This window comes from Epinephelus moara, chromosome 6 (genome assembly GCF_006386435.1).
Source record: "Epinephelus moara isolate mb chromosome 6, YSFRI_EMoa_1.0, whole genome shotgun sequence".
Classification (NCBI taxonomy): Eukaryota; Metazoa; Chordata; class Actinopteri; order Perciformes; family Serranidae; genus Epinephelus; species Epinephelus moara.
In genome coordinates, this window is record NC_065511.1 from 34,202,582 (window position 1) to 34,228,970 (window position 26,389).

The 26,389-nt window shown below is 41.9% G+C and overlaps 1 protein-coding gene across 1 annotated transcript; it reads left to right on the plus strand.

Moving 5' to 3' along the window:
* Positions 1 to 1,877: 1,877 nt before the first annotated feature.
* tmem245 (transmembrane protein 245) lies at positions 1,878 to 26,389 on the plus strand. Its single transcript, XM_050046227.1, has 17 exons — positions 1,878 to 2,684; positions 5,752 to 5,869; positions 7,740 to 7,835; positions 8,639 to 8,746; positions 9,108 to 9,263; positions 9,350 to 9,519; positions 15,587 to 15,691; positions 15,781 to 15,863; positions 17,407 to 17,497; positions 17,614 to 17,712; positions 18,210 to 18,341; positions 19,635 to 19,757; positions 21,662 to 21,807; positions 21,882 to 21,982; positions 22,086 to 22,260; positions 24,199 to 24,393; positions 24,477 to 26,389. Exons 1-17 carry the CDS (start codon positions 2,085 to 2,087, stop codon positions 24,523 to 24,525), a joined length of 2,547 nt encoding a protein of 848 aa, XP_049902184.1. The 5' UTR covers positions 1,878 to 2,084; the 3' UTR covers positions 24,526 to 26,389.

Below are 26,389 nucleotides of genomic sequence, written 5' to 3' on the forward strand. Positions count from 1 at the left end.
TCCATCTACATAGGGAGCGGGTCTTTGACTACAGAGATCGCCATGTTGTACTGCCATGTTTCTACAGTAGCCCAGAACAGACAAACCAAACACTGGCTCTAGATAGGGCCATTTGTGTTTTCACGTTGGCCAGGCTAACAGCTCCTCCGTTTTTCTTTCAGCTGGTTTCAATCTGCAATCATCACCACTAAGAAAAGAAACCCCTCACAGATGCCATATATTATTAATTAAATAAAATTAACATTTTATAATATATTCAACCATCAACATTATTTCAAGGGGGCTGCTTCCTTGGTTTCCATGAACACACTTTTGCAACGTGTACATAAAAAAGACCTGCTAATAATGACGTGTCTTCTAATGATCAACTGTTAAAGCATTATTTTAATCACACTAGATAAAAACACTTCTCATCCATAAAAGCCACTAACAGGACTTCTTACCTTAGAATTTAAACAACACTGATTATGGCTGTGATTATATTAAAGTCACTAATAGTAAGAAGTTCATGTGATTGGAGCATCTTTTTAAGTTGTTCTGACGACAAAGGTGGTGTTCACTGCTGTTGGCAACCATGTCATTTTGTAATACTACCACTGTGGGGCACCAAAGTCTGAAATGAAAACTACTAATGTAATAGTTATGCAGCACCACACCTTCAAAGAAAACAAGAACCTTATTTGTTTATTCAGATCAAATGTCTAATGATAATAATACTCATAATAACCATAAAAATAAACATAATAATAAGAAATTGCGGTAAAGCAATAACAGTAAATGCACATTTCAACAACACTAATAGTAATAGTGGGTGGCACGGTGGTGTGGTGGTTAGCACTATCGCCTCACAGCAAGAGGGTTGCCGGGTCAATCCCAGGTGTGGGAGCCCTTCTGTGCAGAGTTTGCATGTTCTCCCCGTGTCAGCGTGGGTTCTCTCCGGGCACTCCGGCTTCCTCCCACAGTCCAAAGACTTGCAGATTGGGGACTAGGTTAATTGATAACTCTAAAATTGTCCATAGATGTGAATGTGAGCGTGAATGGTTGTTTGTCTCTCTGTGTCAGCCCTGCGATAGTCTGGCGACCTGTCCAGGGTGGCCTCTCGCCCGATGTCAGCTGGGATAGGCTCCAGCCCCCCCACGACCCTCAAGAGGATGAAGCGGTTAGAAGATGAATGAATGAATGAATGAATAATAGTAACAGTAATAGTAGTAATAATAATAATAATGATAAACTACAAGAAAGAAAAAAATAGTGAAAAAGTGACAGTGCTTCACATGAAAATAGACATAAAACAAAACAGACAAGGCAATTCAATATAAATGAACATTAAAAAACAGTTTAAAACAAGGATTTACTGATTAGCATTAAATGATAATTATATTTATTAAATGATAATAAATATAACATAATATAATAATAATAAAATAGACTCAATAGGTTATGCAGCACCACACCTTAAAAGAAAACAAGAACATGATTTGTTTATTTAGATCAAATGTTTATTATTATTATTATTATTATCATTAACAATAATAATTATAAATAAATAGCGATAACGGTAAATGCACATTTCAACATTATTATTATTATTATTGATTATTATTGATAATTATTATTATTATTGATTATTATTATTATTGATAATAATAATCAATAATAACCTAATTATTATTAAACCTAAAAGAAAGAAAGAAAAAATACAAAGAAATAATAACTTTAATTTATATAGCACCTTTCAAGAAACCCAAGGTCACTTTAAATGTAATAATACTAAGTATTAGTTTTATAATAGTATATTGTAACAGTAGCTATAGTAATATTTAATATATTTAAAAAATAGATTAAATTTATTTAGATCAAAGGTTTTTATTATTGTTATTATTATTATTATTGATTAGCATTAAATAAAATTTAAAAAAAAACTTAAAATGCATAAAATGGAATAATAAAATACCGAAAGCTTTTTTTCCTCTTTGCCTTCATTTCCCGTGGTGCCCTCGGGGATTGCGTCGTGCTACGTCACATGTTTTCCTCCCTCACGCGGTGGAGCCCTCGGGTAGACTACCGAAGCGGAATCGGGGAACATGGCAGACGAGGAGGACTCGGCGCCGGAGCCAGCCGCCGTCTCTCCCCCGGAGAGTCCTCTCCCCGGGCGGCCTCACTCTGTCTCTTTCTCCGAGAGCGTCCAGCCGGCCGTCGGGATGGTGAGCCAGCTGCTGACCCAGCCGTCCTCCCTCAAGTTTGATAAAAACATCAAACAGGCCTTCTACAACACGGGGGCGATGATCTTCGTGGCGATATGCTGCGGAGCCGCCGTCCTGGTCTACTTCATTCTGGAGGCCTTCCTCCGCCCGCTGCTCTGGGCTGTGCTCTGCGGGACCTTCCTACACCCCTTCAAGTACTCCCTGGCTCGGCTCGGCCGCTCGTGGCTCAGCGGCCTGCAGGAAACCGGGACGCCCATCGTGGTAGGGACCCTGCTGATCCCAGTGTGGTGTGTGAACTACGTGGTGGAGCTGATGGGCAGGCTGGTGCTGGAGAGGCTCATGGTGCTGCTGGTGATCGGGGCCGGGGCGCCGCTAGTTTACTTCCTCTACCTGTCCTGGAGCGTCATCGGCATGCAGGTGATCCTCGGGCACGTCTGCTGGATCATCGGGGCCGCGCTGGACTGTTTCCACACTGTGTGGGTGAGTGGACAGTGACAGTGGGAAGTGGTCACAATCCCCGTGGGGTGATGACAAAGACCTTCTTTGTCACCCGGTGTGGATGCTACTGGGTGGGTGAGGTCAGGCTGCAGACAGCTCAGAGAGGAGCTGGGCCATAGAGTTAAAACCTATATCACAATAGTAATAAGAACAATTTAAAAATATTGATCATATTACTGCGTGTAAAATGCACAGTCACATTTAAGATTCTCAAACTGATGTGCAAACAGCAATGATCCACTGATATCTGTAAAATTCAGACATGTAATACAAGAACTTTAATATAGAGCCAAGATTGAGAAGTTAATAGACAAAAAAGAAAATGTTAGTTGCAGCCCTACACAAACAAATGATGCCATGATCAATAGTCGATAAACAACAATACTGAATTCAACAGGTTGACAAATGCTGCAAATAACATTTCCCTGAGTGTGTCTCAACATGAGCTTTTCCATTAACCTATTTTCCTGGAATATTTGCCCAAACTTGTATTTTAGCTAATCATATTTCCTGCTGCTTCAGCGATCGATCAATACCTCATTATCCCCAAACAGCTGCAGGGCCCTGAGCCAGGCTATGCTCCGACTAGATACTAATTGCATTAAACGTTCCTCCTCCTCAGACAGCCTGTCCTTTCTCTGAATGCAGAGGTGGACTGACACAGGGCTCTTGTCCATAAATAGGATGGAGCGCACACGATATTGAATTACATTGAAAGATTTCTTTGTGTGGAGTGGGACCAGCTGATCACAGGCTGCTGGTGCATCATATTTCATGCTTTCTTTTAAATTAGCGAACGGCAGCAGACTGTCTGCTAGATGACAGAAAGTCCCGTCTGAGCACGTCAAGGTATTTGAATGTTTTTTAAATGTGCAGTAGTTTAGGAAAATATTGAGATAGCAGCAGTCAATCAGTCAATCAAACCATTGTGTAGGCAGTAAAGTGGGACACGTTCACACTGAATGGAGCCTGTTTGTGGGTCTTTCCCTCCAATCCAACTTTATTTGTTAAGCACTTTAAAACAACCACAGTGGACCAAAGTGCTGTACAGAATAAATAAAGACATAATAAATAAGAGGCTCACATGAGGCATAAAAATTGCATATAAAATACTAATAAAATAAATTAAAAGGCATAACACATAACAGCCATATAATAAAAACAATAAAATAAAATCAGCATCTCACAAAGTGTCAAAGGCCAAGGAAAAGAGATGAGTTTTAAGAAGAGATTTAAAAGCAGACAGAGAAGAGGCCTGTCTAATGTGCAGAGGCAGATCAGAGCTTCCACTCAGGAGCAGCTGAGCAGCTGACCCAAGAGAGCGGGTAGGAGTAAGGGGCCGATCACACCTACAGGTAGCGCTAGAAACACGGACACTTCAAAGACACTTGAAATGCCTGAAACGCCCTTTCAATGAGCGTTCCTTACGAGAAGCGCCTGTAGAGCAGGGGTGCATGTGCAACCGGGCGATCAAAACATTGAAAATGGACCCTGAGACAGAGCTATGGTGCTACTGGCGCCTGACGCCCAAAAGTTGAGATTATTTCAACTTTCAACGTCTACAAACGCACGTCTAAAAAGACGCCAGAAAGACGCTCTTCATAAAAAAATGCTTGAAAAGCAGTCAGACGCGCGGTATCATAGGGAAATCAGTTGTTTTACTGGCGTCTCGTTTCTAGCCCTCCTTGTAGGTGTGATCGCCCCCTAAGGGTGTAGGAGCTCAGAGAGGTAGGGCGGGGCAAGACCATTCAAGGATTTAAAAGCAAATAAAAGAATCTTAAAATGGATCCTAGCGTGTATGGGCAGCCAGTGGAGTGAGGCTAAAATGGGGGAAATGCGCTCATGTTTATGTGTGCTGGTTAAAAGACGTGCGGCAGCGTCCTGTACCATCTGACGATGGGCGATGGAGGACGCACTAACCCCATCATACAGTGCATTACAGTAATCCAGCCAAGTAACAAATGCGTAATTGGAAAAAGCTCTATTTAACGACCAACCTGATCTGGCTGTCAAACTAAATATCAGAGTCCACTTTAACCCCTAGGTTTGTGATGGTAGGTTTGATAAACTGGGCCCAGATCTACAGGGAAGGGGTCCCAGTGGTGCCACCAAAAACCATCACTTCTGTCTTTATATCATTAAAATCTAAAAAGTTCAGAGCCACCCAGGCCTTTATGTCATCAAGACACTTTAGTAACATTTTGACAGAGTATGTGTCATTCTTTTTAAGCGGCACATAAATCTGACTGTCGTCCGCATAATAGTGAAAACATGCTTCCTAAGTATGGAGCCAAGCGGGAGCAAATAGTGCGAGAAGAGAAGAGGGCCTAGAAGTGAGCCCTGTGGGACCCCACGCGAGAGAGGAGCAGAGGAGGATACAGGGTCACCAAGGCTGACACAGAAAGTTCGATTTGCCAAGTACGACCTGGACCACTCCAGTGCTATGCCCCCTCCCTTACAGGCTCCATGGGGCCTTTTTATCATCTTGCCTAGCGGGGCCTCTAAATCACTGCAGCTACGCCCTCCTCATCATCTACTCTTAATACCTCTGCATGTGGAAACACTGCAGGAACACATACAAACACACCATCCTGGAGCCGTGTTTGTGTGTGTGTTCTGTATGTTTTGTTAAATTAAAAATTTGAAAATAAAATATTCAAAAAAAAAACAAAAAACACCTAACCAAAGCAGGAACACTGTAAAACAACCCTATCATCGAGCATACACTTGAAATGATTTAACGACACATACCTGTCTGATTTAAATATCTATTGTAACTTGTTCCATTAATTTGATGATTAATCAGTTCTAACTAATTTATCTGTCGACTAATCGATTAATAGTTTGACCTCTGCTTTAATTGTGTAAAACCTAATTAAAGAGCAGTAATATTGGATTATTGCCGAGCTCTTCTTTCTGAGTATAAATCGTAAAAACACTGACAAACTGAAACAGTAATATGTGTGGACAAAGCATCAGCTGAGCAGAAGTTACAGTATATAGTTATATCTGATTGTAACCCATAATATCTCCTCTTGTTTCCTCTCAGGTGTGCACTGTGGTGTTCGGTTACCTGTTGGCGGTTTGCTTCAAGTGGAGTCCCCACACTGAGCACTACCTGAGGGCTCTGGCTCTTCCTGTCTGGGCCGTCCTGCTCTTCTATATTGGTGAGTTGGGGGAGGACGGGAAGCCTGGAGTATCTGCTCAGACATGTTATTGTTTCATACTTTCAAATTCCATCCTTGTCTCTGGGAACAGTTCATACTCAGGTATTTAAGATCCAGTTCTCGACTTTGTGAACAACTGTTTTATAAGACCAGGCGGTACGTTCCTCACAGCCAAACCAGATAGGTTGGGAGATGTAATGGATGTAAATGTGTGTGTGTCATGGTTTGTATAAAGAGAACTGGATAATTCATGTATCAGAAATAAGAATCAAGGCGACAGGTTGTATAGAAATTTCTACACACTTACAATTTGTAATTTCTCCAGCAGAGTTTGACAGGTTTAAGGGATTTAGGAGCACGCACTCACTGATCATCATTAGAAAAGCTCAACATCTCTGTTTATGGTCTCAAAAACTTTGACAGCACAAATAACTAACCTGAGACAACTAGGATTTGTACCCAGGTTCATTCTAAACTCTGATGTATCCATCTCACTGTTCAAGAAGAAATAACTTAACTGATCTGAGTTCAGACTGTTTACTTCCAGCACAGCTACACTCACAGATAACTGAGCCTCCGACCTGCCTGTCAAACACCATCAACCCATAAACCTTCCCAACACAGCCCGGCTCTGAGTGGAGTCCCTGCGGGGATCAACAGATGTAAAGTCCGGTGGCCAGTGGCTGCTAGCTCCACTGCCGTTCAGCATCTAATGAGCGGAGCTATTTGCTAACAACCACCGCTGCTACTAACAAACTCCACAAGTTCATTCAGCAGCTCAGACACACACAGCTGATAATTTACTGCTTAATTACAGCTCGCACCAACGGCTGACGCTGCTCAAGTGTGATTGTTTTTTCTGGCTAGCGAAACATCCTGGTGCAGACTATTTACTGGAGTTTGACAGCCTGCCGGTCAGGCGGCATTTGAAGATAATTACAAGCACAGTCGTTCTCGGCTTTCAATGTCCGATAGTCCACCACTGACATTTTTGTCACGTCTCGTCAACGAAAATGAAGCGTACATTTCATCTTAGTTTTTATTGTTGAGATCTGTTTTTAGCTCGTCATCGTCTCATTTTCATCACGGAGTTCATGAAAGAATGTTGTCGTAGTTTTCGCCAATGAATTTAAAGCTTAAAAGCTAGCATATGGAAGTATTTTCGCTTCTATGAAGTTGCAAATGGACCTGGACAAGAGCCACACTGTGGTAATAAAAGATAATGGAAGTAAATTTATCTGTTTATTTTACTTTTAAATATGTAATGTTTTAAGAAGGAGCAAGTAGTCACACACTGTGTAGAAATCATCGTTCAATAGTTGCATTGTAGCCCTCTGAATTGGATTAAAATCATGAGGTACTTGGACATTCCCAGCCGTACTTGGCAGGTAGCAGGTATCTAAAGCAGGTTCCAGTGAATGAAGCCAAACTCTGCGTTTCTGTAGTCCAGATAAAACACTGTCTCTAGAGGTCTACAAGCCCATTAGACTGAGCACATGCAGAGCTACATTGAAAGATGATGAAGTCTCCAGTATTTATAGCACGCTTAATGCGTGCCGAAAAGAGGTGTTGACCTTCAGGGCATGAAATGTTAAGAGTGACTGAGAGCTGTTCAGAAGAAATTTGGCTCCAGACGAGAACAAGGAGGGTTTTCACATGACTGTTGGCAAACCTGAGAAAATGTTCTCTGCCAGGACACTTTCATAACATACAGAGACTTGTTTCAGATGACACAGAAGGAGTTCAGCAGAGTTCTTCCAGAGTTTTTTGCCAAGAAATACAAAACATCACGCAGTATAAGAGCAATATGTTTCTCCACAGTAGTTAGAAGATACACAGTTACTCATGCTGATTTCTGATCTGTTTTTAGTGTCTCTGACCGGCTCGTGGAGAGTGCCCATATTTGTGGTTGTGGTTATACTCATCATCGTGGGCTCCCAGGAGAAACCACCTGTCCCTGGCAGAGGTGAAGATTTATAGACACACACACACACACACACACACACACACACTCACACACATTCCTATTCAGCTCACTGAGAAGCCTCTGCTCCCCGTCAGCTGGCTTTCATAAACATAATTGTATAAAAGAGTATGGGTAAATGTTTATGTATGAGTTAAACAACAGAGATACAACGTGTTAATTTTATGATCTTTAAAGGTGCTGGTACAGTAGGTGAATTTTGGGCAACAGAGCCAGGCTAGCTGTTTCCCCCTGTCTTTATGCTAAGCTAAGCTAACTGGCTGCTGGTTGTAGCTTCATATTGACTGTACAGACATGAGCGTGGTATCAATGTTCTTATTAAACTCTCCGCAGTAAATGTCAACCTATTGCTTTAAAAGTCAAGGGGGTCAAATCAGCTTTGACCTGCTCCGGAGCAGGTTAACGTTTAAGCATAAGTTACCACAGTGATTTATCCCGGCAAAAAGAGAACCAGCTTCATGGTACTGAGACCCAGAGTTAACCCTGCAGTTATGTCGCTAACTCCAAATCCTGCTTCGTAGCACAGGCCTCAGCTCTCATCCTTTTAACAGCTGAAAAGTCCTTTATTGACATTTGTCTTGTCTGAACCTTGACCTCTACCAGCTTAAGATCAGATTAAGTGATGCAGTATCTTAGTATAGCATTCCTTCAATCATAAGCAACTTGAGGTGGACAGTTTGCCCTTTAATCAGCGGACAGTTTGGACCATGAGGGGAACGTACAAACAAACAAACATGCTGCTACTATGTGTAATTGTTATTGTCTGTTTGCGTTCGTCTCCTCAGGAGAGCTGTCGGGGCAGGTGTTGTCATTCGCTGCTAACACTATTTACATGGCAATCTCGTGTAGCAACCTTCAGATGAAAACTGAGCCAAGAGAAGACACTGCTGCAGGTAAGAGAGCACACTGTAAACTCTGCCTATTAGAGAGGCGGCTATAGCTAGAGTTACAGTGTGTATGCTGTAGTACATGGAAGTTGGAAGTGTGGTGGAGATTTGGGATAAGCAGTCAACAATTCACCAAGCAAACGGGCGTTAAAAATCATCACAGCGATACACATCAGAAGTCAGCTAACTATTGCGTTTGAAGCCCCCTAACTTCCTGAAGATAAAGCAGCCATTAGAGGAACTGCAGCTCAAGACACTTCTGGTTTTGGCGTCACTACTCAGCCATGGTGGTTTACACTGTCCATTGGCATCACTTTGTTCTTCCTTTCACTTCCTCCTTTGTGCTTCCTGTTTCCTCTCTCTGAAGATGGTGTGCACTCATTACCCGCAGGCCTCTTCCAGAAAGAGAAAAGCTCCAGCAGAGCCAGTGATATCTACTTTATTCTCCTGGTGTGGGCCATTGTGCTGGTTCAGGTGTGGCTCAACCTCTGGATCCTGCAGCTGCTGCCTATCCCAGTGGCTGGTAACACACACACGCACGCGCGTTCCCCGTCACATACGTCCTCTCAGATCCACTGTGCTCAGACTAATGTTGCATTGATGCTTTAGTGTGGGTGCTGAAGAGGCTGGTGGTCCACTTTGGCCTGAAGGGCTTTGCAGAGCGGACTCTCGTGTCGTGGTGGGCGGTGCTGGAGAAGCTTGGACGTGAGCGAGAGGAGGCCCTGCTGCCCGGACCAATCAAAGGCTTGGCTCAGTTCCTGCTGCGAATCGACACCAAGGTAATGTCTCTGACTGATCTCCAAGTGCTGCTGCTGCAGGCGCTGTCATTCTTTCCTCTTTCAGACATCCTCGTCCAGGCACACACACATTTTCTGTTACACTGGTGCATCTTTTAGTGTTCTTGTAGTTTCCTCCTGACCATCCACATTAAAGGCCTGCAGTGGCTACTGAGGACTGTTTGGCCAACGTTGAAGGTCACTCAGACTGGGTATCTGCTGTTCAAATATTAGAGAATATACACTCACTGGCCACTTTATTAGGTACACCTGTTCAACTGCTTGTTGATCAAGATAGCCAATCAGCCAATTACGTGGCAAAAACCGAGCATCAGAATGGGGAAGAAAGTTGATTTAAGTGACTTTGAACATGGCATGGTTGTTGGTGCCAGACAGGCTGGTTTGAGTATTTACTGGGATTTTCACACACAACCATCTCTAGGGTTTACAGAGGATGGTCCCAAAAAGAGGAAATATCCAGTGAGCCAAAATGCCTTGTTGATAGCAGAGGTCAGAGGAGAATGGTCAGACTGGTTCAAGATGATGAGGTCAGAGGAGAATGGTCAGACTGGTTCAAGATGATAAAAAGGCAACAATAACTCAAATAACCACTGGTTACAACCAAGGTCTGCAGAAGACCATCTCTGAACCAACAACACGTCCAACCTTGAAGCAGATGGGCTACAGTTTGTTTTAACGTCTTCCGACCTGGATCTGAACCAACTGCAGTCACATGACACATTGTTTGGGTTAAACATGAGCATGTTACAGTCCTGGAGGATTATTAATGTGCACCTCCTCCTGTACTGCCTTAATATGCACATTCAGCACATCCAATGCATCAAAACATTGTTTTCTAGTTGGAGCCGCGCCTCATTTTCAAACTGTATGGTTTGACTAAAATGAACAATGACAGCAATATAGTCCACGATGAGCAGCGCTAAAATCAACCTGCGTAGTTGTCCCTCCATTGTGACATTAGAAAGTGTCACATTTACTCTTCTTCAACATTTTGTTTACTTCCTGGATTTTTCCCACATGGAAATTCTGACCAACTAAGAGCAGCTTTCTCACACAAGACATTTGATCTGGTCCGCTTGTAAATGCTGCCGTGAGAACACGAACCAACTCTAGGCAATTATGCAACTCGAAACAAAATTAGTTCCTGATTCAGACCAAAGCAAGACAACTCTAGGTCTGAAAGCACCCTTAAGATCATGTTGTGGAGGCACCCATCAGCTCACCTGGTAGAGCAGGCACCCCATGTACAAAGGCCACATCCTTGCCACAGCAGCTGCAGGTTCAATTCCAACTCTGGCCCCTTGCTGCATGTCATCCTCTCTTTCTCTCCCCCTTTCAGGCCACAGCTTTCCCATCTAATAAAGGCAAAATGCCCCCAAAAAATCTTTTAAAAATAAATGAATGCAAAAAATAAAAAGTAAATCACTTGGTCTGTTTGTTTCAGAGAGGAAGAAACCTCTGCGGATAATACAGAAACCTGAAAAAAATCTTAACTGGGAGTTCACGTGTGCTGGTTGCAATGTTCAGTCCTCACAGCTAGATGTCACTAAATCCTACACACTGCTCCTTTAATAAAACGCCACAGATTAGATAGTGCAGGGATAATGTTTGTGTGGTTGTGGTCAGTCTCATCAGAGATGCTAGATTACTAGATTAAGTACTAAAATTAACAGCATGGTAAATAAACATAAATATAACATCTATCAGCATGTGAATGGGCTACAGCACAGATAGGCCTGTGTTATCAAACATCTATAGGCTACTTTGAGAGTACAGCTTACAATGTTTTCAACTGAGATGTTAATTTTATAAAATCTTAAAACCATAACTACACCATGTCTTAATAGAGACAAAATTTTAATATTAGGCGTGTTGATTTCACTGTCCATTCTGTGCCCATTGGTGAGAGTGAATTTATACTTTTAATTTTAATTTTTGATCAACTAGTCACATCTTTTAAAAGAATGCGTTTTTGTTCAGGAAATCCTTCTGAGTAATTTTAAGACTAGGTCAGGAGCGCTCTGAAAGTGTTCTCAGAGTGTTATGTTGTCATATATTTCCTAAAACAGAGCAAATATTGGACTTTGTCAGGTGAAAACAAACACGACTCCGAATAAATGTTCACGTTGCTCTGTGTCTGCTGAAGTAGAAAACGACTGTGTGCTGACATGTTCACTTTATAGACTGTTTCACTAAAGTGCATCGCTAGACAACAGCTTGGGTCCATGTTTACTTCCTGTCAGCTGATGTTGTTTACATACCCTGCAGAACATTTAAACAGGAAATACAAAAGGACCCCTTTAGGATGTTGTTGTCAGCTTGAAACAATCTATGGGTCACAGCTGACACCTTTTACAGTAAAAGATGTCTCCTGGTGTTTATGGGTTGCACTTATGTGGTGTGTTTATAATCACAATGATTTGCATCCCACTGTAACGCCAGTCCTCACTCTGTGGTTAAATCCTGCCTGCCACGCTCCACTTCCTGATCCCTCACTGCCTGTGCCCACAGAGGTGGTGTTCTTGTCGCACGGGTACATGTGATGACTGCTGCACAGGTCTTTCCAATAATAATCTTCCCAATGTCTCTTTGTCTCCTCCCCAAGCTCTGGCATTGGCTTAACAAGCAGGTAATGATTTGGAGGAGCAGAGTGCTGAGAGAAAGAGAGACTGAGAGAAAGAGTGTGCATGTGAGGAAACTGGAGGAGCGTAAAGTAACCCGTGTATATGTATGTGTGCGTGGGTGTGTGTGTGAAGGCGTGAGCAACACCTTGTAGTAGCTTGGACTGGCGCTTTACCCATCCACCGTCATCAACCTCTCATCCTGTCTACACGTCTGTCCTCGCTGCTTTCCCGCCCCCTGCTTTTGTTTTCACCGGAAGCTACGGTCAAGGAGGTGGGACTCTTCACTCCCTCGGCCTCGTCCGTACCTTCCCCACTGCGAGCTACCCGGCAGGTTTGGCTTGAGAGTGTTTGAACTGCATGGAGAGATGGCTGATGTAGACAGAGCAGAGCTGAGTGGGAGGAGAGGGCAGTGTTTCTAAATCTGATGGTAACTTTTTATAGAGGTGTATGAGAAACACTGCCCACGGACCCCTTGGAGAGACGTGGTTACGCTTCAGGAGCTTGTATGGGTGGGAACAGGGCTGGACAAAACAATGGAAACACCTGACAGTTTGAGAATATGAAGCGCTAAATAAAAACCAACTTGGACCAACTTGTACCTTTTTAGAAAAGCTTTGCTTCTCTCTGTGGTGTTAATACATGAGGCCTGAACTGTATGTAGTAGCCTTAGACACTCTAGTTTTTAGGGACAAAGGGTGTGTGTCAGAGATCAGGGCTCAATCAGCCTTAAAGCTGTTGTTGACAACTTTTATACAAACATCTTTATTTTTGCTGAAATCCATCTGTCACGTCTGACCGAAAACAACCAATCAGAGCTGAGGAATTTCAAACGCAGCTGTCAATCATGTCAGTTAGGGCTGGGCGATGTAACGACTATGTACGATATATTTACAAGCAAGACATAGATTTAAACAACACCATTTATATTGATATAGGGTCCAGTTGCGTTACACAATGCACACCAGTGTTCATCTCTCCTCTCTCACGCTCTCCGCACAGCTCCGCCTCACTGATTCCCCCCGAAAGTGTTTGATGGAAACGGGGCTTAAGAGAGACACAGAGCTGCTACTCTGTTTAATTAGTCTACAGTGTGAGGCCAGTGTGTATGCTGCACGTGCTACGCTTAATCAGTCTGTGAGTTTTATGAAATCACCTCAGCAGCACACGTGCAGTACAGTGCTGCGCTGCATGTGAGGGAGACAGAGCTGCTTGATCGTGTCCGGTGAGCGTTTGTTTGCTAGTTTGTGGATCACAGTGCATCGCCGTGCTTCTTCGTAGTTGTACTTTATGGTGTGACATGGAGACAGCGCCTGGATGCAGGTGACAGATGTGTTTAAAACAGAAATGCAGTGACAACACAGATGTTTCATATACAAGATGTATATGAAATCCTTCCCTCCCTCGACCTGTCTGTTGATGCTCTGCGCATGGATAAAATTAATAGCCTAAGTAAAAGATTTAAATAATTTTCCAGCACTAGATTCATTTGAAAGGCCGTGGACTTTTAACTAACTTTTTAACTTTAATCGTTCCAAACTACAATGGATTTAGGCCTATTTCATACTTTTATACTCATTTTATAGTTTAGTGTCCTGTGCTGCAAACCTTTAAACGTCTGTAGCTCCAGTGCTGTGTGCATAAAATTAACGTACAGCCCTGCGTTTATTTTACATAGTTTTTCATTTACATGTTGTGCAGTTCTATCTTTTCTAACAGGGAATCTGTCTTTGCATCTTATTTTGATCAGACTGTTTTTATAAAAATGCTTGTGACATCTCAAATGTGGCTTTGACTGAACACGTAGCCCATATCTTAGGAAATACGGAGATATGTATCGTGTATCGTCAGTCAGCCTGAAAACACCGAGATATGAATATTTGTCCGCATCGCCCAGCCCTAATGTCACTGCGGGTAAACTGTCAAACTAGGCAGCGCAGAAACATATTTTAGTGTACTGTTTAGCTGTAAAATGAGAAAGTTTGTGACCCGGCCGCCATGTTGGAAACAAAAACAAAAGCACTGCCCACTGGCTGCAGCAAACTGTCTCATTTTACAACTAAACAGAAATGTCTTTAGTATGGCGTTAAGAGCAGGTGATGTTTTGTTGGTGCTCAAGACACTGCACTGACCTGCCTGTTTAGCTGCCTGATTTAGGGATTTAAAATTTAAGAATAAATCCTTGCTGATGTGGTGTTTCCATTTTTTTGTGAACTAATTTTTTTTGCTGTACTGGATTCAATCCACATCAGTCAGCCTGCCAAATATCTTCTGTAAAGTGAGGCTGCGTTCTTACAGACGGTAAGAAAAAAAGGTTAAATGTTCACCTTAAAGGAACACTGCACCCACAAAGTGATAGTTTATATTTCAGTTACTGATGCAGTGTTACGTTGAATTTGTGAGGAAATCTTTGTCTCACATAACTGATGCATCTATGATCTATAATCCAAGTCTCATTCATCGAGTCGTTTGCTCAATACCTCCCAAACACAGCTATTTTCGCCGAGACCTTGCTACTTAAAACGTAACATAAACTGTCTCATGCAGGGACTAGTTGTGCGCCTGGTCAACCACGTACGTTTAAACTCATGCACAAGCAGAGGTCAAACACATGCGCTCGCCCAGGCACTACTAGTATTAAATTGTAATGTTTTAACGAAAATACGTTTGGGGAGTACTGAGCATACAGCTGCATAAATGATACTTGGATTAAACTGCACGAGTTGTGTGAGAGTTTGTAAACAGATGTTTTGGTGCTGCTGTTAACTTAATTTACTCCAATTTATGAATAATGTTTGGACTTCAGGACTGAATCAGTTTATGTAGCTGAACTGCAGTGGGACCTTTACTGCCATATCATTTCACCATTAATATAATGACAAACCATCTTGGCCTTATGGGAGAGAGGTGACCACTAACAGTAACTTCCCATTGACTCCTTGATTTTAACACATTGATTGTGTGACATTAACACACACACACACACACACACACACACACACACACGAAGACTAAATCTGCCATAAGCTGGCTGTTGATGCAGTTTTGGAGCATTGAGAAACCTGAGTTGAGAATTTCACCCCCTCTGGACAGAATTAACTTCAAAAGATTGACGGACGTATTTGCAACAGTTTTAAAATCAAAGGTAGTGACAGAGAGTTCTGAACGTGCATGTTTCCCAGTTTAAGTGTAAGAACGTGTGCATGCATGTGTACAGACATCCTGGCTCACTCAGCCTTACTGTTCTCAGGGCCCGAGCGAGGCAGCATTTAGATCCAAAATGGCGTCTTCACGTGGGAAGGACACAGGTTTCTCCATGTGTCTGATCACTGTATGTTTCCAGCCTCTTCAGAACTGCACTGACTTTGTATCTCTGTCTCTGTGTTTCCCCCCTTTCTGCTATGTCTTCCTCCTCTTCATGTGCACAGATGGTCGTGTGGCTGGAGCGATCTCTGGATAAAATCATCAGCATCTTCATCATCTTCCTCCTGGTCACAGGGACCCTGCTCATGGCTCTGCTGCTCACTGCTATGGTACTGTTGTTGTTCCTTTTGAATTACCTCGCTGTATTTCAGAGGCACTGACATCGTCTTGGTTGACAAAGTAACTTTTATGTCTTTAGGTTCACCATGAAAGTGTTCACATCATCGACGTAACCAGTAACCTCATCAACGAGACCCTGTCCAACCATCCTGAATGGGCCAAGTATGACAATTTACCCTCTTTTTATTTGTACCTTTCCTCTTGTTTGGAGTAGAGGTGGGAATATATGGATTATTCTCGATGTATAACGGCTTGTTCCACGATGGATGTGTAAAATGACTATAATGTGCATATTGTGATGTCTTTTTTTTGTAAGCCACCAGCATGAGACATTTTGGTTCCTGCATGTCTTTGGACTGTGGGAGGAAGCCGAAGTACCCGGAGAAAACCCACGCTGACACAGGGAGAACATGCAAACTGCGCACAGAAGGGCTCCCCCACCCCAGGGTTTGAACCAGGAACCCTCTTGCTGTGAGGCAACAGCGCTAACCACTACACCACTGTGCTCCCTCCTGTGTCAGCCTTGGTTTTCTGCGGGTACTCCGGCTTCCTCCCACAGTCCAAAGACACTTAGGTTAATTGGTGACTCTAAAGGTGTGAATGGTTGTCTGTCTATATAGCCCTGTTTCCACCAAACACTTTCGGTATGGTACCTTTGGAACCAAAAGTGACCCTTCAGACATGGTACCTAGACCCTGGGTCTGTTTAGCGTTTCCATCGCAAACAGTACCCTTAAATGTGGGCGGGGTTGTTGTCACTCACTGCTCCGTCCACTGTATTTCCTCATTACCGGTGAAACAGATAGAAGTCTGCGCCTCGTTTATCGTCCACAGAACGAGGCTGCATGCCAACATTTTCAGAACAAAACAGGCTGCAGTGAGTCTCTGCATGGGATATTTGAAAATAGCGAGTTTGTGCATTTAGTCCCTCTCTGGCAAGCTCAGGGGTTTTGTGTTGCTGTAGCCCACAGGAACGACGCTCCGTGATGCTTTTTCTTTTCTCTGAGTGAGGATTTGGATATCTACCGTCCCAGTTGAGTTGATATATATTAACATTTGATCCACTCATTACTAAAAATGTATGTCATATAAAAACTAAAGTAATGGTCAAAGTTGTCACAGTGAAATTTAAGGTGAGTCGATGGATTCACGTCGTCGGCTCATGCATTGAGTAACATTACAAGCTAACGTTCCACCTTAAAAGTCGCCGGCAATCGGCCCAGACTCCAGCTAAAAATGGGCATGGTACGGAACGGTTCCATTGGTACCATCCACAACTTTTCACAGTGGAGACAGAAAAAAGCATACCGAACTGAGCTGAATCGTACTGCTCAGTGGAAACAGGACTTATGTGTTAGCCCTATGATAGTCAGTCCAGGGTGTACCCTGCCTCTCGCCCAATGTCATCTGGGATAGGCTCCAGCCTCCCGTGATCCCCAACAGGATAAGCGGTTATGGAAAATGAATGAATGAATGTATATATAACAATTGCTGCTTCATTTAATGTTTTTGTAATTGTGATTTATGAGGTTGTTTATTGTATTTTATTTGTCTACAGTAGTTCAGAGGAGAGTTAAAAATGTGGAGACATATTGTGTATCATGATGTAGCCAAAAAAAAAAACATCATTTATTCGCCATGTCCCTCAGCCCTAGTTTGGAGTTTATAATTTCTCATTATCTTTTTCTGACATCGTCCTCCTCTAGTTGGCTCCCAGAGGCTCGTGTGGTGCAGAAGGCTCTAAATTCAGCTGCTACTAATGTCTATCAACACGGTCGAGAATGGATAACACAAAAGGTAAGAATAATAATTGCCTATATGTTTGCAATCGATTTCTCTGACTCAAAATATGGAAGCAAAAACTGAATACTTGAGTCGCCTGTTATGCATTGAAACTTCCTCCTTTTGTGCAGCTCCATAAGATGTTAGGAGACAAGGTGAACAACACAGCTGTGATCGAGAAACAGGTTTTGGAGCTCTGGGACAGACTGTACCACTCGTGGTTCGTGAAGGTCAGGACAGTTTTTGTTTTTATATCGCATTTTACATTATCACATCCAGACTCAATACAAATGGTTATACAAGCAGTGGAGAAAAAACTAAGAAAAAACCTTGTACTGCAAGTGTAATCTCTCTGCCTTGTTTTCATTTGGATAGACAGTTTTAACACAACTACACACATCCAGAGAGGGAGAGGAAAAGGTTCAAATAAAATAAAATAAATACAAATCCTTGTGGCAGTTTGGCTTCACATAATTGCACACGTTACAGTGACATTTTTTTATTTCTCTCCTCTCTCACACTATATTATTATTATTATATATTAACATTTGTCAGTATCTTTTTCTTACGGGGGGATATAACCTAAATATGAAGCTCTAAAATCTAATGGCACTTGTGTTTTAAAGGTGGTTTGTGTTTGCCTTGTGTGTCTATTTAACCTCTTGATGCTGCGGACAGACTTGCCCTCTAAAAATATCATGCGCCTAATGTCCCATGCATTTTCCAGAACATGACCCTCACCGGACGCCACCGCGGTCAGAAGATGATGGTTCAGAGAGGGAACAGCTGGCTGGTGGACATCCTGGACTGGAAGGACATCGCCTCCTTTGTGCAGGAAAATATTGAGACTCTGCTGTCTGTGAGTACGACCGTGTTTAATTAACAGCAGCTTCTGTATGAGGCAGGTGCTGAGTTTGCATATATTTTGCTTTTATAGATGTGTTGGCCCATCGTCATGTTGGGACACACTTCATTTTAATACAGTTTGCCTAAAGCCTCGAGGGGGCTACATCATTTGTTTTTACTTTGTATTTGACCCTGATTGGCCTCTTGTGACAGGGCCATCACACAGAGTGTTGTGTGGCTGATACATGTTCTCTTTGGCTCAAGTTGGGTCATCTTGTCACTTGTTAGCTAAGCTAGCAAAACCATAACCTAAAAAGTACTTTAATAACCGAATCTTTGCCCTAAAGGTCCAGTTTGTGTCATTTAGGTGGACATAATGGCAGAAATGGAATATAATATTTAGAACTAGGTTTTCAGTAGTTTATAATCACCTGAAACTAAGAATCATTGTGTACCTTAGAATGAGCTGTTTACATTTAGTCCTCTTCCACAGAGGCCACCATGTTGTTCTACAGTAGCCTACAACGGACAAACCAAACACTGGCTCTAGTTAGGGCCATTGGCGTTTTCCTGTTTTTCCATTTTTTTTGTGTCTGCCACAGTAGCTCAGGAGAAGTTTCAGTTGGTTGCAATCTGCAACTTCACCACTAGATGCCACTAAATCCTACACACGAGACCTTTAACCCCAAGATTACATTTATAGAAGATGATTTTTATTTTTTTATGATCATCGATTTGTCCTGCTGGCACAGCCACAACTGCAACTAACATTAGACTTCCCTGCAGATTCTTCAAATGACTTTTACCTGATTGCTAATCAATTCTCAAGGTGACCATTATAAGGTTATACTGGGAACTTTGTACTAGGGGTGTGCCATATCATCTCATTCATGATAATACTGGTATAAATTTTAACATGATTTGAAAAATTCATATCACGATGCTTGTGATATTTCAATGACAACAACAAGCATGGCCCGGAGCCAAGACTCCGCCATGGTTCCTAAAAGAGGAGCAGCTTCAGTAGTGTAGAATAAACTGTGGCATCCTGAATGTTTTATGAACAGCCCCAGACTTCTCTGACTCCTTTAGAGACTTACCGCTCAGAGGGAACTCACTCAGCAGCTCCTCTGGCAGCAGCACAGTCACATGCTCACGAAAGTGTGCAATGCTGTGTCCTGCGACACCGCGCCTGTCTAGGTGAAATACCATATGGGCAGGTTTTTAGCATGTCCTATTGGTGTACACTGGGTGTTATGACAACTGCAGGCAATTTATCGTTGACATACGTCTAATTCTTTTGTAGATCCTGGAGTCTCTGTGGGTGGTGATGAGCAGAAACGTCGGCCTCCTTATCTCCACGACGACCACTCTCCTCACCGTCTTGTTCCACAGCGGCACGGCTCTGCTCAACTTCGCCCTGAGTCTGGTATGAGACACTAAAACATTAGTTGAGGCTCTTACCTGATGTAGAACAAAAGACAACCATTTTAGTTTTTTGACAGTTAATAGTATCTAGCTCTAAAATGTTCAGACAGAGGGTACATGCTGTAGCTCTGGTTGAGGGTGAGAGGCTGTCAGTAAATAGTTTGTTGGGCACAAGGAAAGAGAGATCTGTGTGGGTACATGAGACCCTAAAAAAGAGGGTGGATCACGGGGAGTACCACCAGTTGGTCCAGGAGCTTCTCCTTGATGATATTTTAGAATGACCCAGGGGCAGTTTGACAACCTGCTGTCTATCATCGGGCCGTATAGCTCTGGGTATCCAGCAACCACTGCCACCAGTTTCTCCTCCATTGTTTACCAACTGTAAACTTGTTGTCGTGACCACCACAGAAGATCGCCACTCAAATCATCAGATTGGACAATGGGAAATAGACGATGAAAACAGAAATGACGTGGGGCGTTTTTCCACTTTGAGTTGACGTTTTTCAACTTGAGTTCAGAGCGTTCTGGCAAAAATGTTAAGCGCCTAGAGTGCAGAAACACTAGCAATTCTAATAATAATTCTCATTAAAAACAATTACAAAAGCTGCCTCCAGCTGCTAAAACACTTTCTGTGTGATCGCGGCCTTAGACTTACAGGGACAGCGTCTGCCTTACTACATACATCTCAGGAAATAATGTTCAAAATTTCATCAAATTTGGACCGAATGTTCACAGACAGTCATGGCATTCAAAAGATTTCATCAATACCTTTGTCCATGTTTGACAATTACACACTTTAACACTCACTAATTATAGGCAGAAATTACATTGAAAATTAAAAACCCAAAAGGCGTATGTTTATATATATATGAAGAAGTATAAATGTGCAGTATCAATATCACATTTATTCATATAGCAATTTAAAGAAACATTTTATGTTCCTGCATCTTTGTCTTCCATAATGTGTCATTCATGTTCACCAAATTATGACGTCTAACACAAAATGACCCGCTGTTTATCTGATTTAATGACATCTATTTATGAGCTTGTTCATTTTAAGTTAAAACCAGCAAGAATTTACACTGTGAGGTAAACCATTTTGCACTCAGACAAAAAATAGTTTGCTGCATCTTTGTTTTGTCAAGAACCAGTCACAGAAAGTCGAGTCAAACTTTACTTGTAGAGCACATTTTAAAAAAAAACAAACTGCAGGGCTGAACAGGCTCAAAATACCACAACAATTGAATACCGAAGCCAACAACAATAAGAACAGGAAAAAAACAGTAATAGAGAAAGAATTGCAGCAACAACAGAGGATAAAGTCAAGGTGTCAAGCTCAACTCAAACGAACGCCAGTGAGACGAGCAGCAAGTTAAAGTTTCTGTAGTCTGAGCAGGTTTTATATGAATACCGTAAAATTTATTTGGGACAGGCCTTTAATTCATGTCACACAATCTGTTGCTCAGCAGAGATCAGGAATTACAATCCAATTGGTTGTTGAAACCTCTATGAATGTTACTCATTCCCCAGCATACCGACACACCACCACGTTATCCTGTTAAAGCAATGATCACAACTTGATTAATAATCTCTGGCATTTGGCAGCCATTACATACATTTCTAACACTGGATAGTGCAGATAATCGTCTGAAGTTGTAGAAGTTACAACAAATCTGCAGACTGGTCTTAATGGAAGCATTTGTAACAGCCCTTGAAGTTTGATCCGTCTGTAAAGGGCATGATTATTCTTAGTGGTACATGCTTTAGTGGTAACGTAAACCGGCCAAATGTGCAACAGGACTCTCTTAATGTGTTTTTCCGAGGCACGAGCTCAGGATGGATAATCTGAATTTATTTCGCTGCAGCAAACTTGCTTATATTTGTTCTTTTGCCATTCACACACAGGTGATTTTCCTTACTACTCTCTTCTACCTGCTGAGCTCCAGTGGTGAATACTACAAACCTGTCAAATGGGTGATCAGCCTCACCCCCCTCTCCCAGCCGGGACCCTCCTCAAACATCATCGGCCAGTCTGTAGAGGAAGCCATCAGGTAGCCACACACACAGAAATTATTTAAACAATATCTAAATGAGATTATTTTGACCCTGTGTGTTTGTTTTGCAGAGGAGTGTTCGACGCCTCTCTGAAAATGGCTGGCTTCTACGGCCTCTTCACTTGGCTCACTCACACCATCTTTGGCATCAACATAGTCTTCATTCCTTCTGGTGAGTCAGCATGTTCGCAGCAGATTGCACCGTCACTTAAGCTGTATCTGCAAAGCCACAGTCTGTTTTCTCACTCTTCAAACCCCTCTCTCTTGGCCTGAAGCTCTGGCTGCCATCCTGGGTGCCGTGCCCTTCCTGGGGACCTACTGGGCAGCAGTTCCAGCAGTGTGCGACTTGTGGTTGGTGCAGGGCGAAGGTGTCAAGGCCGTGCTGCTGCTGACATTCCATCTGCTTCCAACGTATTTCGTAGATACAGCTATCTACTCTGACATATCAGGGTATGTATGTGTTACACCGGCTTGTGTTTGTGTTGTTTCAGCTTCCCCTCGTAGCAACATCTAACCAATTAATTTCTACAAACCCAAAATGTACCCAAATAAGGCTTTAAAGGAAACTATTCTTTGAGCTATAAGCAGTGTGTACATTTGCTACAGCAGTTTGAGAGAGACCAAATGAAAACAACAACAGTGGACCAGATAATGCTCCATCTCAGCTGCTGCTGGCAGCCTGGCCACGTGTCGCCATCTGTTTTTCCTTTAATAAGTTCTTCCTGTTTATGATTAGGTCTCACAAAAATAACAAGTTGAGATGAGGCCTAAGGTAAAGAGACTCACACTGCACACATTTACTAAAAACAGCTTTTTGGGTTTTTTTTTCTCGTCACAGTCCAGTAAATTCCAGTCACACATAATTTACATTATTACGTATTTTCAAAGGCAAACTTTGCATGTATGGCTACGGTTCAGTCATTTTGAGCATTATGTGTAAATCAATTTCAGTAGCCTTAAAGTTAATAATTAAGATTGGTCAGCTGCATTTATATTTTTAAAATTAAAGTTATGTTTCTTGTTAAGTAATGCAGCTGCAATGACATACTGTACTACAGTATTTTTATGACATACTATGTAATAACTTTTTATGACACTTTTATGACGTAAGTTTTTCAAGAACATTTTTTGACATACTATACTATGAAACTTTATTATGATATACTATACTATAACATTTTTATGATGTAATTTATGGCATACTACACTATGACATTACTTATGACAATTCCATGACATAATATACTTTGACATGATATTTTTTGGTGATATTTTTATTACGTCCTGTACCTTTACAATTTTTTCCATGACATAGTATACCGACATTTTTGATGACATTCTATACTATGACATTTTTAAAGACATTTTATGATGTACTGTACTGTGACATTTTCGATGACAAACTGCACTATGGCATTGTTTTCGTAACATTTTTATGACATACACCACTGACATTTCTGGACAACATTTTCATGACATGCTATACTACGTCTTTTTTTTTCTCCATATCATTTTGTGACATACTATGCTGTGACATTTTTATGACATTTTTTCACGACATGTTGTACTTTTTGTTGTGTTTTTTTATATTTTTAATGGCATACTATACCATGATATTTTTTATAGGATTTGAAGGACATACTATACTATGACATTTTTTGATGACATTTTGACAACATACTATACTGTGGCATTTTTTATGACAAACAGTGCTATGGCATTGTTTTAATAACATTTTGATGACATACAATGCTATGATATTTTTTTGGCGACATTTTCATGACATGCTATACTATGTTTTATTTTTTTTATATATCATTTTTGTGACATACTATACTGTGACATTTTTATGACTTTTTTTCATGACATATTGTACTATGACTGTTATATATATTTTTCATGACTTACTATATCATGACATCTTTTATAGGATTTCAAGGACATACTATACTATGGCAGCAGTGAGAGCTCCACAGTTCAGTTTAACACGGACAATTAACAACTTTCTCCTTCTATCTTTTTATTGGTGTGCGTGAATGATTAAGGTGAGAAGCTGCCCATGTTTCACTTCCTCACATCGCCAAAGCTGTGAGTTGCACATGTACGTGTGCGCTGCTGATGTTACACGATGTCAATCATGCGACGCGCCGGGAATTTGAAAGTCTAATTTGAAGATGCCCTGTACTATGACATTTTGACGACATACTATACTATGACTTTTTTTGATGACATTTTTCCGACATACTATGAATATACGATGGCGTTTTTATGACAAACTATACTGTGGCATTTTTCGAACATTTTTTGAACATACTACATTATGGCATTTCTTTATAGCATACTATGCCATAACTTTTGTTGTCTGGTCTTCTTGTGTACGTGTCTCAGGGGTGGACACCCGTATCTGACAGGTTTGGCAGTGGCAGGCGGAGCATATTATCTGGGTCTGGAAGGCGCCATCATCGGGCCCATCCTCCTCTGCATCCTGGTAGTTGCAGCCAACATCTACAGTGCTATGCTGATGAGCCCCAGCTCTGCAGCGCCAACACCGGTGCAGTCCAACTGGCCGCTCCACCCACTCAGGTAAAGACAAAAAAGTCATCACATTCAGAGCTCACTGAGCCTCAGAAAAATGCAATCATACTATTATTGCTTGTCACTGTCAGGACATTCGCAGACTCCACCCCCTCTGTCCTGAAGAAGACCAATGAGTGAGAGCAAGAGGGTGTCCCTATGGAATGTCACTATGCTTCCTACTGGCTGATTCATTAGGGGGAAGCGCTCCCCTCACTGAAGCTCCTCCCTATGCCGCCTGGCTCTACAGGAGTCGGCCCCGACCAAGAAGAGATGGCGGCGTAACGGCTGGTCACTAATGATGCCGTCTGCTTACCAGAGCTGTTTCTGTGAGCTACATGGCCCCAGCCACTCTCATTCAAGTCCCTAAAGTTACAGAAGTGAGCTTTTATTGTGATCCCTCACATGGACCAATGACATCACATTGGGCATTACAATTTTGAATGACAGTGACGTTGATACTAATCAGATCATCTCTCAAAACTAGTGCCTAAATTGATTTTTGTCATGTTTAGAAATGCCTAAAATTGTCATGCGGTTTGTGGTTAATTGTAAGATGACATGTTTTATTTACAAAGCCCCCGATTTCCACCCTGCACACCCTGGCTGTGTTTTAAGCTACAGTATGTGGTCGTGCAGTATTTGTACTGCCTACCTCTCTCCTCATGGAGGCCCACTTTGTAGTGAAGGCTTGCCTTAGAAGTCCTCACGCCTGGCTCAAGAGTAGGAGTTGTTGACTGTTTTTTAGTTTAACTTAATGTGTCATTCAGGTTTCAGTGATAGTAGCTGTGAGTTTGCAACACTAGATCTCAGTTTTGACAAAGATTCACACTCCTGGACCAGGCTTTGTTACCACTGTTTCACAGTTTTAAGTATCTGTACAGTTGAATTAAAGCTACATGTCTGCTAATTTTTTTAAGGTAACTTCAGTAGGTCCGATAAGAAGTCCTGCTTTCAGGGCGCATGGTCTGAATTCGCGACCTGAGGACTACCTCTGGTCAGTGAGGGAGTCTGTTTCTACATTTTTATTTTATTTTACGCCTAAAGGGCAACTTTGGTATTTTTCAACCTTTCAATCCTATTTTCCCATGTTTTTGTGTCTAAGATACTTACCGGAAAAACAGTTTTTGAAACTGGTCCGCTATTGTCTGGCTGGCTCTATACATGCTTAAATTGCTGTTAGATTTAATAAAGTGTGGTGTGTTTGGTAGAGGCTGTTGCTGTACAAACAAAAAGGATCTTACTCTAACAAAAAGGTCAGTGTCTGTAAGGATCCTTTCCACAATGTTGTTAGACACTGAAATAACAATCTGAGCCTGTAAATTGACGGTGCATAGTTGCCACTGCAGTCTGTTTCACCACCGCTGACTGCTTCGGTCTCACTCAATACTAGATGAATTTCAAATATTGTTGTGCCTATTGGTCACTTAGACACAAAACCATGGAAGGATGTGGTCCAGGTCGGGAAAAATCGGAGTTAGCCTTAAACTTTTTGTTTTATTACACACTGTGAGTGCACACACACACACACACGTGTGCAACAAAGCTTTTCATTTTTAACACACTGAGCTTATCTGTCAGTATTGAAGCACATTTACGGAATAACTTGATACTGACAGGTGTGACTGAGTATTTCTGCAGGCACTTTGAGTTTGGTGACTGTTTACTCATCACATGATTTCATCATAGTTTTGACCTCACACACCTCTAATTCGTTTTGTCAAATGTCTGTTTCTTTTCTGAACAGAGTATCAAGTAGTTTACATCACTTTATTAAATGAGCTGTACAGATGAATTGTGTAAGTAATGTGACACATTGATCATATATGGCTACTGTGTTAGCTTGTGTGAGGGCTGTGATGTGTTCTCGGTTGGAACATTTAGTTCAGAAACAGTTTCATGGTTGAACTACATTACTGTAGTTTTTGTTTGCCACCGTTTCTTTTACTGTTTTTTTTATTTCCACATATGCACTGACACAATAAACATGATCATTTAAATTGCA

Bases quoted from the DNA above. Each gene is read 5' to 3' on its own strand.
- tmem245 (XM_050046227.1), top strand. From the start codon at position 2,085: ATGGCAGACGAGGAGGACTCGGCGCCGGAGCCAGCCGCCGTCTCTCCC. The intron at 19,758-21,661 runs GTATGAGACACT...ATTCACACACAG, and splicing joins TCAACTTCGCCCTGAGTCTG to GTGATTTTCCTTACTACTCT. The intron at 24,394-24,476 runs GTAAAGACAAAA...TGTCACTGTCAG, and splicing joins TGGCCGCTCCACCCACTCAG to GACATTCGCAGACTCCACCC.